We start from the raw sequence: 19,098 nt of genomic DNA, 5'->3' as shown, positions 1-19,098 counted from the left end.
TCCCTTCCTCTAAGCTAAATTCCTTGAAGAATTACCTAACTCACTATGGAAACCACTCTATTCAGGCTTTAACAGAACCACCCCAACAAGGGTTTTTTGTCAGAGTCCATTGGCAATTCCCATGTTACTGAAAGCAATGGTTAACCCCCATGTTTTCTGACCTATCAGCAGCATTTTAAAACCAGACCATGCCCTACTCTTCAAAGTACTTTTTCCCACTTGTTTCCTCACACATCACAGTCTCCTGGTCATTTGGCTTCTTTTTCTTTGCTGATTCCTCATCTTTCTTACAACTAAATGTCAGAATGCCCTGGGCCAGTCCTTCAGTCTCTATTCTTTTCATTCTTCACTTATTACTTAAGTGATTATATCCAGTCTCAGTGCTTTGAATGCCTTCTATAGACTGAAGCTTCCAAATTTACCTATCTAGCCCTGTTCTCTTCCTTAAATCGCAGACTCAACATTTCTACATGGACGTTTTGTAACAAGATGTTTCAAAATTAACTTGCCTAAAACTGAGTTCCTGATCTCTGTACCTACCTCCTTAAAATCTCCTTCTCCCAGTGTTCCTTATCTCAGTAAGTATATCCTTCCATTTGAGCAGAATATTTGAATGTCCTTGACTGCTCCCTACGGCATTTCACATCTGATTTATGAGCAAATCCTGTATAACTCATTTTCATAATATAATCAGAATCCAGCCACTTTTGATTATCCTCACCAATAATCACACTGGGCCAAGGCTTCCTGTTTTTGCAAGGCACTCAATTTAAGATTTCAAACCTCCACACCATCTATCTCTTTACTTACTTGCTTATTTATTATATTTATCTATTCACACCATCTATCTCTTTACTTACTTGCTTATTTATTATATTTATCTATTTATTTCAAATTAAAGTGAATGAGGAAAGAAACAAAAAAGAAAAGAGGAAAAAAAAAGTAAATAAGAAAAAAAAATTAAATGAAAAAAAAAAAAGAAAAGAAAATTACCAAGGAAAAAATCTAACTTGGGAAGTAGAGGCAGGGTGTCAATGAAGTCCCATGGTAAATAGAAACTGAGGTGGGTCGTAAAGGCAGAATCAAAAGGAATTCAATAACCAATACTACTAAAAAACAAGACATTCTTGAAAAAACGAAGAAGAAAACAACCTCCTAGCTTAATTCTAATTTACATGTATATCCAATGCCTATAAAAACATAAAAATACCAATATAAACCCTTCACTGATGAAAAATTAAATAAAAATAAATCTTTTAAAAAAAGTATATTATGATAGCAACATTTTAATACAAGGTGTTTATTTATATAGGAATATATATATATACCTTATCTCTTGCAGTAAGAAATCGAGGATCATCTTGAAAAGCTTCTTTGACAAGTTTACTAAATCTATTAAACAGTGTAAGCAATTGCTCAACATATTTCTCAGAGTCCTAGAAAAAAAAATTTATATCCAATTGAGTTTTCAAAAGGAAAAGAATGATACAATGAAAATTTAGAAATATGAACTGTAATAAAACCTATAGTTTTCAAATTAGGGAATTTTTTTCCTAATATGAAATTAGAAAGTGTTTTCAATGTTACAGTTTTGCCATTTCAATTACTATTTTAAATATCTGATGCTACATTTTAAAAATAATCTTAACATATATTTATCATAACATATATTAATCATCACAACTGAAGAAAACTTACAGTAGTGATAGTTTCAGCAGCTGCTACCATATCTGCCAAGCCAGCACTAATGATATGTTCTTCCAAGTCTTTCAACATTGGCTCTATCCCATTAGGAACTTTGTCCATCAATGAAAACATTAAATGTAATTCTGTAAGGATATATATAACACACTCAAGTAAGCATTTCATCCACTAGAATTAATTTTTCTCTAGAATGTCTATGGTAGTTAAGAATTTGGAGAAATAATTAGAAGCCTGTAATATTAAATGGAATTGTGTGGATAAAACTAGTTTGGGAGTTGTTACAGTAAGCAATAGTTCCTGATTCACCTCTCAGTTTAACAAAAATTATAACATAAAAAAAAATCTAATTAAAAGTGATGACATTCTGCAACATCCAATCGTCTTAAGAGGTGACTTGTTTGACTACTAAGATGATGGGATACTTTTAATTTTAGAAAGCACAAAAATTTATGTGAAAGATGGGGAGCAGATGTAGCTCAATGGTTGAGTGCCTGCTTTCCATGTATGAAGCCCTGGGTTTGATACCCAGTACCCCCTTTTAAAAAATTACGTAAAAGATTAGTGCAATGTATAAAGTTGATACAATATTAAATATGCAGCTACATCAAGGGATAAAAATCATGTCTTCAGATTTTTCAGATTATTGTTTACAAAAGGAAAGTATATTAGAGACCATAAATATGAAGCTATATTCATAAACAATGTTTCACTTTATAAAACACCTTCTTGTGTATTATACTGTGTAACAAACCGTCACAAAAATCTGACCTCATAGTATTGGTTACCAAAAATAAATCCTTTTGAAGGAATCCAACATGAAACAGACAGAATTCTATTTTAATTGGAAATTAAAAGACTACATGTATGTCAATAAGCACCTTGACCATCGCTACATAATTGCTACTGAACAGTGTATGAACTTAAGTGAATTAAAATACAAACTTTAATTAGAAGTTTAATGGAACCTTGCAGTTAGGCATAATAAAATCCAGAGAGCAATATATAAAAAGGTTGAAAGTGGTTAGCTCTGCGTAGTCAGCAAATGGGTAAAAATTTTAACTTTTATTTTGAAATAATTTCAAACTTATAGGACAGTTGCAAAAATAATACAAACCCTATACAGAAAAACTCCAACATACTCCCAATCCCCCAGATACTCAGATCCACTAATTTTTAGCATTCTGACACTTTTGCCATTATCACTACCTATCTACCTACCTACCTACCTACCTTCTTTCTATCATTCTACCTACTTATCGATCTTCTGAACATTTGAAAGCAGGATGCATACATAATCCTTGAACACATAATACCTTCATGCATATTTCCTACAAACAAGAATATTCACTTATATAATCACTTAAAACTTTAAGTACAGTCACCAAGCTTAAAAAATATATATATAAAGCTTACATTCTATACTCCAACTGTTTCTTAAGTCCCAATAATGTCCTTTTGAGCCCTTTTACCCATCCAATGTCACATACTGCATTTAATTGTCATTATCGCTATAGTTTCTCTTCTTTCCTTTTTTTTTTAGAATTTGGAAACATATATACAATATAATCTTCCCATCTCAATTCCTCCCAAGTGTACCATTCAGTGGGATTAACTGCATTCACAGTGATGCAGTAGTACCCTCACCATCATCATCCATTTCTAGAACTTCCCTTTTACCCCAAACAGAAACCCTACAATCATTTTGCAATAACTCCCCCATATGGGTAAATTTTATGTATTATTTTTGTTTGTAATGAATTTTGCCACCCCTACCATCTTTATTAAGAAAACATTTAAGTAAATAGAAAAAAAATAAACTTCAGAAATCTCCAACTGTAAAATTCTCTGGTGGAGGATCAAATGAAGATTATTAACATGAAGTATTTTATTACTTTCTAAAAATATTCCTTTTCACACAAAGGTCAAATACCTAGTTCTATGTTATACTACAATTACAATTTAAATTGACCTTTAAAAACCGTCTTTCAGGGAGCAAATGCAGCTCAGTGGTTGAGTGCCTGCTTCCCATGTATGACGTCCAGGGTTCAATTCCCACTACTTCTTAGGAAAAAAAAAAAAAGACAGTCTTACTTTGGAGAATAAATGAAATTAAAAAAAAAAAAAAAAAAAGGAATACCTAATGAGGAAAAAAATGCTTAAAATGTAGTTCAGAAATTCCTTAACAGTTTTCCTGTGTTTTTACTTTTTTTAATTTTTATTTCTCTCCCTTTCCCTGCCCCCTAGTTGTCTGCTCTCTGTGTCCATTCACTTTGTGTTCTGTGTCTGCTTATATTCTTGTCAGTGGCACCCAGCATCTATGTCTCTTTTTGTTGCGTCGTCTTACTGTGTCAGCTCTCCATGTGTGCGGCACCATTCCTGGGCAAGCTGCACTTTTTTCAAGCTGGGTGGCTCTCCTTATGGGGCAGGCTCCTTGTGTGTGGGGATTCCCTAGGCAGGGGAAACCCCTGAGTGGCAGGGCACTGCTTGTGCGAATCAGCCCTGCGTGTGGGCCAGCTCATTACCCGGGTCAGGAGGCCCTGGGTTTGAACCTTGGACCTCCCATGTGGTAGGTGGACGCCCTATCCATTGGGCCAAAACTGCTTCCCATGTGTTAAGTTTTTTATTATGGCCTAAACACAGTTCACTTTAACAAATATACCCATATATAAGAGAATGACCCAATGGCAATTATTAAGTGATTTGCTTCAAAGACACCCTTTTAAAAAGATTATGATAAGTTTATGTGATATTTTACCTACTTTCAGTTTCATTTCGCTTGATCATGCCTTGGCACTCAGCTAAGATAGTCTCTTTAAAGGATGTCACCAGGGCATTTACACAGCATTCCATAAGCTGAAATATATAAAAAATTGGCCAAGTACATTATATACTTTAAAGCACAAATCTATTCCAACTCAAAAAATAAAACCAAATTTTCCCACAGCAGAAGAAACAATATTCTAAAAGTAGATTTTACTTACCTGTACAACAAGATAATTATAGCTAGATATTAAGCCAGTTTACCACTTAAGCATATTCACCCCCCACCCCACACACATCCCCAGAAAGAAGTTATAGAACTTAGGATCCCTTTAAAAGTTGTAACAAAAGTCTTCAAGGAGGAAAGAAAAAAACTAAAAATATATGAAAACAAAATGAACAAGTAAATTTTGATGAATTCTTCCTTAATGTGGAGAGAGCCTAACCTATGTTGGGATTAGATTATAAATATCTAAAAGCATGAATGCATTCATTCAACAAACCATTATTTAGTGCCAACTATGTGCAGGCAGCAAACAAGTGTTTAGGAAACAAAGAAGAATAAGTTATAACCTCTGCTCTGGAGGAGATCACGGTCTAATTTAGAGTGGGAAGAGGGACAAATGCACACTGATAAATTCAAGAAAATTCAGTTAAGTCACATCACACACACAAAAAAACAAAATCAAACAAGTAAAAGAAAACTACTTCTTAAGAAAGGTTTCATCCACAAGATATCTAAATTGGATCCTGAAAGGTTAAGTCCTAAAACAGACTGAGTATTCTGACAACAATAAGTTGATAGGGAGGAGACAAACAGTGGAAGCAAAGGTTTGAAAGGAAAACCGAAGCCAAATTATGAAAGAAAATCTATGGTTTGGGATTTTATTGTACAGGTAGAGAATGAGAACAAAGTTTTTAAACAGAAGATTTGCATAACGCACTTCACTCTACCTCCCCCGCTATAGGTCATTTTTGAAAAATCAGTCCAATGGCAGTCAACGCAGGTGGTATGGTGGGAGGAAGGCTAGTAAAGGAGCCTGTGCAATATTCCATGTAAAATGACAAGGGTCTAATGTTCTAGGAGGTCCTCAGAAAAATCCCTTAAGTGGGGCAGATTTCTACTATGCTTTACTCCTCTTGCAGGGATCAAATACTATTAATTGATTGTGAGTAATGAAGCAAGGTTCATTAAAGCTGATATCTTTTGTGAAAAACAGATCATCTATCTGTATTAAAGTAGGTAGTTATGAGTGCCTTAAAAGTCCTTTGTGTCAGGTTTCTTTCACTTAGCATAATGTACTTTTTGTGTGTGCCTGATATTAACATTTTATAGTGTTAACCTACATTTGTTGAATTTCAAAGAAAAACATTCTTACATAGTTTCTTTGACACTCAACAAATGTATATTAATGTCACAAGATGTTAACATCAGGCAAAAAAAACCCAAACATTATACTAAGTGAAATGAACCAGACACAAAGTACAAATATTGTATGTTTCCGTTTATATAAAATGTAAATAAAAATCAATTTATAAAGATGAAATTAGATTAGTGGTTACATAGGACTGGGGAAGGATAGAGGGATTGAGAGGTGAATGCTAAGGGGTGTGGGTTTTTTCCTTTTGGAGTAGTGAAATTGTTCTAAAATTTTTTGTGGTGATGAATGCAAAACATTGTAGTTATACTAAAAGTCATTGATTAAACACTTTAGATAGATCATATGACATGTGCATATATCTTAATAAAACTGCTTAAAAATAATAAATAAATGTGCAAGAATAGCCAGAAATAGCAGCTATGTACAGCATGGGAAGCACAGACTGAGTGGTGATAAATGTTTTCTTTTTTTATCTGTTTTTTATTATTATTGAAATAATGAAAATGCTCTAATAATGACTGAAATGATGAAAGCACAAATATGTGATTATACCAAATATCATTAATTGTACACTTTGGATGCATTGTATACTTTATCAATAAAATTGATTTGTTTTTTTAAAAAAGTCTATTGTTGGGAAACGGACTTTGGCCCAGTGGTTAGGGCGTCCGTCTACCATATGGGAGGTCCGCGGTTCAAACCCCGGGCCTCCTTGACCCGTGTGGAGCTGGCCATGCGCAGTGCTGATGCGCGCAAGGAGTGCCGTGCCACGCAAGGGTGTCCCCTGCGTGGGGGAGCCCCACGCGCAAGGAGTGCGCCCGTGAGGAAAGCCGCCCAGCGTGAAAAGAAAGTGCAGCCTGCCCAGGAATGGCGCCGCCCACACTTCCCGTGCCGCTGACGACAAGAGAAGCGGACAAAGAAACAAGAGGCAGCAAACAGACACCAAGAACAGACAACCAGGGGAGGGGGGGAAATTAAATAAATAAATAAATCTTTTAAAAAAAAAAAAGTCTCTTGTTAAAAATTACTGTTGGAATTCACATAATGTTGTTAATTATTGAACTTAGATTCAGATAATGAGGTTTCATTATTTTTTAACTTTTTCATATGTTAAAAATTTCCATAATAAAAAGCTTTTTCAAGTCCCTTTAAGAATTATGCTAACTACTTTTAACTGTTTCAAATTGTTATGAAATCAGTTTTAATGGTTTGTGACCAGCTTTTATGTTAGTGACATAGAACAGAACAAATAACATCAGAGTACACCACACATAGTAACAATATGATTATTTCATAAAACCTTTGTTTCAGATATGTACACACATTATATACCAAGCCACAATATAAAATATAATTTTTATAGTGGGTTAAAATGAAGCCTAAAAACAGACGCCAAATGGACATGATAATTGAAGTAAACTGGATGGAATTTGGTAACTGCTTAGATGAAAGGGATTAGGGGGAAAAAGATTACTGATGCAGTTTCTAGCTTGAGTGGTTAAACAAATACACAATTGGTACTATAACAGGTACATTTCAATGAGCAGTATGTCCCCAGCAGACAGTGTTCTAAATGCTCTACACATATTACCTCATTTAGCCCACATGACAACTGTATGAAGCAGGTATTTAACATAGGAAGAAACAAGCTTAGAGAGGTAAAGTAACTTGCAAATGTTGCACAATTCGTAAGGTCCTGAGCTGTGACTCCACAGCCTCCATCTTTTATTACTACATCAACAAGGAGAGGAAGTATATAGTTAGTAATGACTACATGCTCAGACCTGAGATAAATGTGTAAAGAACAGAGAAGTACAAAACTTGGTTCATAACCTCAGTGATCTTAAAATCCAGTTGGGAAAATATAACTATAAACCTAAAAATGTGTGTATATCTCATATGTACAGAGGTATAAAAAAGAAATTTAATCTCACAAACAAGTGGGAATAAATGTACCATTATTACACTGTAAGTGTCACAAGGACAAGAACTATGTTCTGTCCACAACTATTTACTGATGGTCTTGGACATAGTTGCTGCTTAACAAATAACAAAAAGCCTATACTTTGCTACTAAATCAAGTGGTAGAAACAAGAAGCACCATAGGAATTCAAATAAGAGGAAAATTGATGAAGGCTAGAGAATTTAGGGACTACTTCATTAAAAGATGGGCTATAAGGATTCTGAAGGATGTGGACAGGTAGAAGAAAAAGAAAATGAATCCAAGAAACAAATGAATAGGATGAGTTATATGAATGAGGTAATAAACCTTACTGGAGGAGAAAGATGCTTGCTGGACAATATCAAAAAGTAAAATTAGAAAAATAGGTTAGGGTGAAATTATGAAAAGTCTTGATTACCAGGGATAGGAAATAATGATACTCTGTTTTTTTAATAAAGAAGTAAAACAACGAAAGTGATGTTTATGAAAAATTAGCCTGAATTCACAATAAATATATATGGCCAATAATAATAAGATGCTCAGTCTCATTAGTACTTTTTAATGCACACAAAAAACTCTTCTTCTCCACTTTGTGGGTATTTGAAAATGTTCATAACAGAGCTTTAAAAAAAATAAAGAGAATTATGGCATAGATCCCTGTGTACTGAGGAATCATTCAGAAAATGATTTTATCTAGACAAAAAGAGATTATCTGATAAGAGCTCTCTCATTTCAAATGAGTCTTGTCCTAACAAGGACATATTACTTCCCCATCATTTACCAAAGTACTATATACACAGTTGACCCTAATTACATATTTGTTAATTGGAAAATGCATCTTAAATGGAAAGGATACTGATAAACCAGCTCTCTCACCTTGTATTCCCTTTCTGTCTCCTTTTGCTAGCTTCCGTGAAGAAAAAAACTTTTTGCCATATGCCATCAACTCCTGTATTTGTTTGCCTGAGATGAGCACAACTTCTAAATCCATAGCAATCTCTCCCCAGAGGTCTGCAAGGTGAAACACTTTAACTATAAATGTGCTTAATGTTTTACCTTCCTCTATACCAAGTTTCTAAACACTTTAAGGATGATGCCTGCCATAAAACACAGCAGGCACTCAATAAATATTTATTGAATGAATAAACACACAGGTCTGTGAAGATAAAAGATAGAACTATCTTGTGAGACAGACAGGCTATGTGATATGGTAAATTCTTCTTTTAGTGTACTCAATTTGCACAATTCTACTTCACTGGAATTTAATAAAAACAACAATAACAGTTGTTCTTTTCATTAGCTCTGCTACTATGCAGAAGTAATAATTTGCCTTGATTTCTTCAGCTATAGAACAGGTATTGACCTAAATAATTGCTCATGTTTCTACAATTTAAGATTTTACTTAGCTATTATCAGGCCTTTCAACATAAAAAGATATCTACGATATATTCAAGAATTAATTCATTCTGTGTGTAGTAGGCTATTCTCAAAATTAACTTTACTTGGCCTTTTTTTAACTTGGTTAAGATTCTTTTTCTACCATTAAAACTAGTCATCATTTCTAAATTAGTTACTCAAGTAACCTTTCATAGAGAAAATGAAGTGTCAGACTAACTCACCTCAACTCTGGCTAGCATCCTTACTACAGCAAAATGCGGAAAGCTAATTAGCAAGTACTATTTTTATGTTAATAATTTATAACTCAAGACATAGTTGTTCATTCAAAGTTCTTAAAATCAGTGCTTTGTATAGACATTAAAATGGTTTCTATTTGACTTAAAATCAGTAAGCAATTTTCTACAAGTCAGAGCCTTAAAGTAAAAGCTACCATGCCAGGCACAGTACTTGAGTGTTTTATGTATATTTTTACATCATTTAATTTTGACAATATAAAAGGAATATAATTTGACAATATAAAATACAGTTAAGAAAGTAAGGATTACAGAGGTTGAAAAACTAGCCAAAAGACACAGAGCTGGTAAATGGCAACAGTGAAAATCAAATCCTCATCTATCGCACTCCAACACCGTCCCCTTATGTACCATAAGACCAATGGCCCAGTCTGTCTGGTGGTGGCCTGAGGGACAGAACCAGAAATTCACTGCAAGTTCACCACTCCAGAACTGGCCCTGCAAGTAGAGGGCACTTCACAAAATTCTCCTTCAGAACCCTGTGGGAGGACAGTAAAGTCGGATGCTGGGGCAAGGGAGTTAGTGGGTATGGGACATACAGTGCAGCATCTGGGACCTTGAGAAAACTGTTTCCTAGTGAGAGAGGCCATTTCTACCTGTAAAAATGGGGAAATTCCTAGGGCCAGATGTACATGCCCAAGCCAAGATCCATGAGCAGAAAAGATTAGGGATGCCCCTATACTCTGTCCTTGAGCTAGTCTCTAAACTCACTGTATGGATATGCTCTGAAGGAGAAGAGTCCGCGGATAGATCTGCAAAGACTGGGAAAGGTATTTTCTTTTTTAACCTTCCTTTCCATCCTCCCTCCTCCTCCGACACCTCCTAGCATTCAACGAGAACACTGCCATAACACTAGCTGGATACAAGCTTAAAGAACAGATGCCTTAGAGTCTAAATTCCATCAATAACACATTAAAATATCAAAATGTCCACATTTCAACAAAAACATTACAAAGAAAGAGGAGGTGAAGCCCAGGCAAGGGACAAGAATAAAGCCTTAGAAACCATCATGAAGAAGCTCAGAGCTGAAACATTCCAGAGAAAGACTTTTTTGAAAGGTCTTAAATATGCTCAAAGAGCTAAAGGAAAACATGGAGTAAGAACAAAAGGATATCAGGAAAACAGTAGAAGAAAACAAAGAGAATATCGATAGAGATGGAAATTATGAAAAGAAACCAAATAGAGCTGAAGACTACAGTAAGAGAAATTAAAATTCCCCAGAGGGATGCAACAACAGATTGGAGCTGGTAGAAGAAAGAATCAGTGAACCTGAAGATAACACAATCGGAAGCATCCAGTCTGAGAAGCAGAAAGAAAAAAAAAGAAAAGTGATCAAAGGCTGAGAAACCTGTGGGACACCATCAGGTATACCAGTATATGCATTGTGGGAGTCCCAGAAGGAAAAGAAAGAAAGGCGCACAGTGAATTTTCAAAGAGATAATGTGTGAAAACTTCCCAAATTTAAAGAAAGATGTGAATATACACATCCAAAGATCTCGTGGTGCCTCTCAATGAACTCCAAACAGGACAAACCCAAAGAGACCCACAACATGACATATTATAATCAAACTGCTGAATGTCAACAATAAAGAGAAAAGCTGCAAGAGAAACACAACATATCACATATAAGGACACCTCAATAAGATTAAGTGTCAGTTTCTCTTCAGAAACCACAAAGGTTGCAAGCAGGCAATGGGATGACATATTTGAAGGGGTGAAAGTGAAAGTTTGCCAACCAAGAATTCTGTTTCTGGAAGAGGACATGATTCAACTGATACAGCATCCACCTACCACATGGGAGGTCCAGGGTTCAAACCCAGGGTCTCTTGGCCTGAGCTGGCCCACAGGCAGTGGTGTTATGAGCAAGAAGTGCCCTGCTATGCAGGGGTTTCCCTAGCGTGGGGGAGCCCCACATGCAAGGAGTGTGCCCTGCATTGAGCCACCCCATGCAAAAAAAACACAGCCTGCCCAGGAGTGGTGCTGCACATGGAGAGCTGATGCAGCAAGATGACTCAACAAAAAAAAGAGACAGATTCCTGGTGCCGCCGAGAATGCAAGCAGGCACAGAACACACAGCAAATAGACACAGAGAGCAGACAATGGGGGGGGGGGGTTGTATTATTGTGTATATTTTGTGTGAATTCTATTCATAAATTTTCCCATTTTTATCTGTTAGGTTTTTGTTCCTTGACCCTCAATTCTTAAAAATTATTTATTAGGAATATTAATATTAGTCCTTGGTCTGTGATATGCATTGCAAATGGCGCAAGAAAAGAAATATATTGAAGTCCCAGAAGAGATGCAGGATTTGAGACAACTAATCACTGACATGCACACAAATTTCCAAAATCAAATGACTTGAAAGATAATATGACTAAAGAGAAAAAGGACATCAAGAAGATAATGAGTGAGTACAAAGAAGAAACTGAAAATATGAATGAGAAAGTAACAGCTCATGGGAATCAAAGACATGACATATGAGATCAAAATCACATTAGAGGCATGTAACAGCAGACTTGAAATGACAGAATAAGTGATACGGAAGCGAGAACAGCTGATATTGAAGAGAGAAAGAACACAGAAAAGAATGGAAAAAATTGAGCAGATTCAGGAAGCTGAATGAACATGAAACACAGCAACATAAATGGCATAGGAGTTTCAGACGGAGAGAAAAGGGGCAGAAAGAGTATATGAGGAGATAATAGCTGAAAATCTCCCAACTCTCTCAAAAGAAATGAACTTAATATGTCCAAGAAGCACAGCATACCCCAATCAGACTAAATGCAAACAGACCTACTCCAAGACACATACTACTCAGAATGTCCAACATCAAAGATAAAGAGAAAATTCTGAGAGCAGCAAGGGAGAAGCAAACCATCACATACAAGGGATACCCAGTAAGACTTAGTGAAGATTTCTCGTCAGAAACCATGGAGGCGAGAAGACAATGGTATGGCACAATTAGGATACTGAATGAGGAAAATTGCCAGCCAAGAATTCTTTATCCAGCAAAACTGTCCTCCGATTATGAATGTAAGCGTAAAATATTCACACATGAAGAGAAACTAAGAGAGTTGGAAAGCTGTAAATGTTGGAGAGGATGTGAAGAGATAGGAACACTTATTCACTGTTAGTGGGAATGTAGAATGGTATAGCCACTGTGGAGGACTGTTTGGCAGTTCCTAAAGAAGGTAACTATAGATGTACCATATGACTTGGCAATACCACTACTGGGTATATACCCAGAAGAACTGAGAGCAGTGACACAAACCGGCATCTGCACACCGATGTTCACAGTGTCATCATTCATGATTGCCAAAAGACGGAAACAAACCATATGCCCATCAAACAATGAATGGATAAACAAACTGTGGTGTATTCACATGATAGAATATTAATGCAGCTATAAGAAAAAAAATGAAGTCATGAAGCATATGACAATATGGATAAACCTGGAGGACACAATGTTGAGTAAAGCAAGCCAGACACAAAAAGACAAATACTGTATGACTACACTACTATGAACTAAATATACAGATTAATCTCATGGTGTTAATAACTTGAAAACAGATCACCAGAAAATAAAATGAGTTTAGAGAATGGAAAGCTCAGGGTTACCTCGTGCAGAATTGGTAAAAAGGATGTGTGTTTATCTTTGGAAATGAATAGAAAAGATGAAAGCCCAACCTAACGTTTCTAACTAGCTGTACTATTATGTGGGTATGAAAGTGGTTTAAAGGGACAATCTGAGGTCATGTATGTTACTAAAAGGAAAGCTAAAAAATGTAACATGGGACTGTCTAGCATAGTAAAACTGTATGTGAAATATGAATATGGGCAAAATTGCACATATAAGACTAGTTTTCTTTGAAGCTGAACAAAGGTATGTTAATACTACAAGATCTTAATATCAGACCAAAAAAACCCATCATGCCAAGTGAAAGAAACCATAAAGTACTACATATGCATGATTCTATTTATAAAAAATATAAACATAAATCAATTTATAAAGATAAAATTAGAATAGTGATTATGTAGAGCTTAGAAGGACTGCTAAATTGATGTGGATAAAGTGGCCATGGTAGCTGCTGAGGGTAATGAGAGGGAAGAAGAGATATGATGTGGGGACATTTTCAGGACTTGGAGTTGTCATGGGTGGTACTGCAGGGACAGATGCTGGACATTGTATGTCCTGCCATGGCCCATTGGGTGGACTGGGAGAGAGTGTAATTACAATGTAATCCACTATCCATGTGGGGCAGCAGTGCTCCAAAATGTATTCACCAAATGCAATGAATGTGCCACAATGATGAAAGAGGTTGCTGATGTGGGAGGAGTGGGGTGAGGGGGGGAGTATATGGGGACCTCATATTTTTTTAATGTAACATTTGGGGAAAAAAGGACTGCTAAGGGGTGTGGAGTTTTGTTTTTTGCAGTAGTGAAATTGTTCTAAAATTTTTTGTGGTGATGAATGCACAACATTATGATTATACTAAAAGCCACTAATTATACACTTTAGATAGGTTGTATGGGATGTAAATATATCTCAATAAAATAGCTTTAAAAAATAAATTGTGCAAGTTAAGCCAGAAATAGCAGTTATGTACAGCAGATGAAGTATCATGAGATTGAGGTGAAGAATTTTCTTGTCTTGTTTTTTATTACTATAATTGAAATAATGAAAATGCTATAGTAATGACTGAAGTGATAAATGCACAACTATGTGCTTATACCAAATACCACTGATTGTATACTTTGGGTGAAATGTATGCTTTATTAATATGTATCAATAAAATTGATTTTTTTTTTTTTAAGTCAGGATACTGATAACCCTAGAAGATGAGAGTAGTAACTTGGAAGTATGAGGGAAGGTTTCTGAATTGCTAATAATTCTTCTTCTGGGGTTTTCATATTTCTGTTCCTGTTGTGATAATTCACTGATTTTATACTTAAGATCTGTGCATTTTTCTGTACACATGTTAATGAAAAACAAACCACAGAAAGAGACCTCTTACATCCCCCATAAAGTACAGTTTATTTGGATGCATACCCTATATAGCTGCATTGCACTTAGGTGCTATGCTGTAAGAGCAATATTTATCTTTAAACCCTAGAAGCACTCAGCATGGGGGAGATGCTCACACTGGGTTGGTAACCGTGGAATAGCAAATTCACATCTTCTATTTCTTTTTCAAATGTGTATAAATGTGTGTATTTGTGTGTTAAAGTAGAGAGACTAGGGAAGCAGCTGTGTCTCAATCAGTTGGGCTCCTGTTTACCATATGCGAGGCCCTAGGTTCGCAACCCAGGGCCTCCTTGTTAAGGCAGGGTCGCCCCGCATACTGCAGAGAGCCACCCGCCTGCTGCAGAGTGCTGACTCAGCAAGGTGGCGCAACAAAAAAAAAGGGAGACAAGTAAAAACACAGAAGGGTGCACAGCAAATGGACACAGAGAGCAGACAAACAAGCCACGGGGGGGGGGGCACGAGAAAATAAAAATAAATAAATACAGACACAGAAGAACGCATGGTGAATGGACACAGAGAGCAGATAGCAAGAAAAAAAAGGGCTGCAGGGCAGGGGGAAGTAGAGAGACTAAACTGCTCTATACAAATTACTATCTGAGTATGGTCATTTATCTTTCTCATCCTCTAACTCATTCTTTTTCTTGCCCTCTCTCAATCTAGCTGGTCCTCTATAATAGAATTTCCGTAAGTTTAATGTCTGTATGATATAACTAAACTTTATAAACTGGAGTAGAAGAACAGAATAACAATTCTGTGTTACAAAATTGCACATTCCCACCCAGACACTAGGCACATCAATCACTCAAAGTACTCAAATCCCACAAAATGAACTCACCTTTCTCCCTCACTACTGAGACTTAGGCCTTCTGTAACAACACAATTCTCCCAAGACAAAACTTCAGAAACACTGCTGACTTAATTACCTTCCATATCTAACCAATCCAGTGTGATACAATGTCCCACCCTCTGGGAAGTCATTGTCTCTACCCTTGTCCTTTCCATCCCCATTGCTATAGTCCTATTTGATTCTCATAAAACTTTGCTTGAATTATTACAAAAAAGTCCTATTTCCTATTCCAGCTCTTTCCCACTCCAGTTAGTCTTTCATACTGTGCCAGATTAAACTTCCTGAGGGATAACTCTGACTATAGCATATCTGTTTTAAAAGTGACCTTTCCTGCCTTCTGAATGTATCCCAAACCTGGCTTTAAGCTTCTATAAAGAATATCTATTTAATCACTAAATTACCCTTTGTTTTCCAATAGCAAAATAAAAAATAATAAAAAAACAAGGAAATAAAGTAACTCAGTGTGATTTCAGAACTAAGAATAAACATGATTGTCATTTAAGATCATTTAAGATGAAAGACGCCAAAGAAAAGTCAGAAGCAAAAAACAAAAAAAAAAAGTTTGGATATAGGCAAACTGAAATATTATACCTCTGATTCTAAATCTAGGTCCCAGGTCCTAAGGATTGAAAGGAACTAAAGGAAACGTTGTTATATTTGAACAGATTCCCAAGATTCTGTCCAAACTCCATGCTTACTTTAGCACACTAAGGTCAATTTTCACTGTAAAAAAACATACTTAGGACTGATACTCTCACATGATTCTGACCAATCAGTATTTTATATTATGAAATTAAAATTTTAAAAATGACAATATAAAAAAGGCTTATGATAGGAAGCGGATGTGGCTCAAGCAGCTGGGCCCCACCTACCACATGGGATGTCGTAGGTTCAGTTCCTGATGCCTCCTAAGGAAGACAAACAAGACAATGAGCTGGCACAGTGAGCTGAACACAACAAAATGACACAGTGAGATGATGCAACCAAGAGACACAGCGAGGAAATACAATGAGAGACACAACAAAAAGGGAGCAGAGGTGGCTCAAGCGATTAGGTGCCTCCCTCCCACATGGGAGGCCCCGAGTTTTGGTCCCAGAGCCTCCGAAGAAGATGAGCAGACAGCAAGCATAAAACAATGGGGGGGGGGGAGTAGTAGATTAATAAAAATAAATAAATCTTTGGGAAAAAAAGCCTTATGTTCTCATATCAAATATTAATATTTTATCCCATGAAAAAAAAAGAAGTTTGAAAACAGCTTCCAACAAGTAGAAATAATTTTTACTCACATTAACAACATTAATTAGTATGAACATGTATTTTACCAAATGAAATGAACTAAAATAATTAACTGGTGAAACGGATAAATACTCAACACAGACAATATTCAGAGTTCAAAAACATACCCATATCTTTGTTCTCTAAAGAAAGAGCTTTTACTTGGAATAAATGGCTTGAGTTGTCCCTTCATTTTGCCTTTTAAAAATGATGCTTAATGACTGCAGAAATTTTTATAAGGTTGATGTAAATGTGTGGAAATGAAGAGATGATGGTAACATATTACTCTGAGTGTAATTAACAGAGATGATTTATAGATATGATTGTGGGTAAAAGGGGAAGTCTAGGGTCATAAAATTAGAAAAGAAAATGTTACGAAGTTAGGACTGCATAACAGTGAACTCGGTGGTAGATGAGGAATGTGGTTAATAGTACAAATAAATACAAGAACGTTCTTCCACGAACTAGAACAAATGTATATCACTATTATAGGTCTTAATAACATACATATATGAGAAAAATATAACTAATATAAATTACAGACTATAATTGAGAATGGGAATGTTCTAAAATTATCTGTGGAGATGAGACACAACACTGTGATTACACTGAGAGCCACTGGATATACACTTCAGATGGACTACACTAAACATGGGACTGTAACACATTGAACCCTGTTGTGGATGCTAGACTGTAGTTGATAGTAAAAATATAAGAATGTTCTTTCATGAATTATAACAAATGTACAATACTATCACAAGGTGTTAATAATAGGGTGATATATGAGAAAAATACACCTGTTATAAACTATGGACTATAGTTACACAGTAATATTTTAATAGTTCTTTCATCAAGCGTAGCAAAGGAAACACACTAATACATAGTGTCAAGGATAGAGAGGTACATGAAAATGTATTTTTTACAGGATGTTTCTGTAAACCTACAACCTCCTTAATTTAAAAAAATTAAAGTAATTTTTAAAAATGTATGATTACACATTTATATAAATGAATTATAGAGATAGAATTAGATTAGGGGTTATGCAGGGCTGGGGAAGGACAGAGGAATTGAGAAGTGACTGCTAAGGGATATGAGGTTTTTCTTTTTGGAGTAATGAAAATGGTCTAAAATTGACTGTGGTGAAGAATACACAATTGAATCTACCAAAAGCCACTGATTATACACATTGGATGGATTGTATGGAATGTGAATATATCTCAATAAAAGTGATTTTATAAAAGAAAAAAAAAACTCAGCTGCAGAGTTTAATACTTAAATTCTAACTTGGTAATTCTTTTCAAAACATAAACTTTAATCAACCAAGGAAAGAAGCAAAAATAGATGTAGTATTCCTCTTTAACCTGAGGTTTTGAAATATCGTCAAATTCAGTTGAAACAAGAAATCCATGTAAATTCAGTTCAAAAAAATAATTATTTCCATCATAATTATATTGATTCAGTTTCAAAATTAAATTATAAAAGAACTTAGCCTGAATTCTGTTGCTAAATCCAAAGTAAGAAGTAATTCATTTATTGTATTTAAACAAAACCATACATAACTCAAAACTTTTTCTAATATCATGATCAAGGGCAGTCACATCTTGTCTTAAATATTGTGACTTAGTTTTTATTCTAAGAATACAAAACAGAATAATGTTTTTTATTTTACTTTTTTTCTTCTTGGCTTTTTTTTAATAATGTTTTTTAAAGGTAAATATCTCTAGGAAGGTATATTTTATTTGCAACATTTAAGTCACTATAAAGGCTTAACTTCAGATATTCAAAAAACAATAAGGAAATTTAAGCACATTAAATATAATAAAAAGTCTTAAACAAGGATGGCAAATATATGTTATTTTACACACTAGCACTAAGAACAATTTGTTCTGAATAAGTTGCCTTCTAAGGTTATGCTTTGGCTCATTAGGAAAGACTTCTATAATCAATTTGTAATGTTTTTCAGAGACATGAGAAAGGATAATTATTATTTGTGTCCTGTATTTGCCATCCCTAGGCTATTGTACTTCAAATAACCCATAAAATGTTCAATTACAAAACTACTCACTGCTTCAACGGAGTTACATTCTCGTCGTGTTTCTAAATAACGTAGTGCTCGTTTTTCTTCTTCTTTTAATTTAGCATCTGCCTGTCCAGAAGCAAAATAGCAATCATTTTAAGAATATCAAGAGAAAAGCTCTAATTATAACATATACTAAGTTCTGACTTACATATTTCATATAATTCTGTACACCATTTTGTTGCAAATATGAGGGTGCCTGTGTTCTATAAAATCTCTCTGTTGAATCCAAGTATGCCTTCTCAAAATTGTCCCTATAAATTTGAAGCTTATCCTCAGGATTAGAACAAAGGTTTACTGAAAAACAGAAAATAAATTTTACTCTAATTATGATTCAAATCAGTATTTTGAGCACAATAAATGAAACAAATATTGAGAAGTCATTATGTGCAAG

General features: G+C 35.1%; 1 protein-coding gene across 1 annotated transcript in view; it reads right to left on the bottom strand.

Moving 5' to 3' along the window:
- Positions 1-19,098, bottom strand: part of CUL5 (cullin 5) — an 85,831-nt gene that overhangs the window by 24,995 nt on the left and 41,738 nt on the right. The window contains exons 6-10 of the mRNA XM_004470849.5: positions 18,856-19,001; positions 18,693-18,773; positions 4,464-4,557; positions 1,699-1,829; positions 1,329-1,436 (exon numbers count right to left, since the gene is read on the bottom strand). Of these exons, the coding sequence (XP_004470906.1) occupies positions 1,329-1,436; positions 1,699-1,829; positions 4,464-4,557; positions 18,693-18,773; positions 18,856-19,001 (560 nt within the window). The remainder of the gene's footprint in view (positions 1-1,328; positions 1,437-1,698; positions 1,830-4,463; positions 4,558-18,692; positions 18,774-18,855; positions 19,002-19,098) is intronic.

This window comes from Dasypus novemcinctus, chromosome 27 (assembly GCF_030445035.2).
Source record: "Dasypus novemcinctus isolate mDasNov1 chromosome 27, mDasNov1.1.hap2, whole genome shotgun sequence".
In the NCBI taxonomy this organism is placed as follows: Eukaryota; Metazoa; Chordata; class Mammalia; order Cingulata; family Dasypodidae; genus Dasypus; species Dasypus novemcinctus.
The sequence above is the reverse complement of the archived record's forward strand: the minus strand, read 5'-3'. Positions and strand labels throughout refer to the sequence as shown.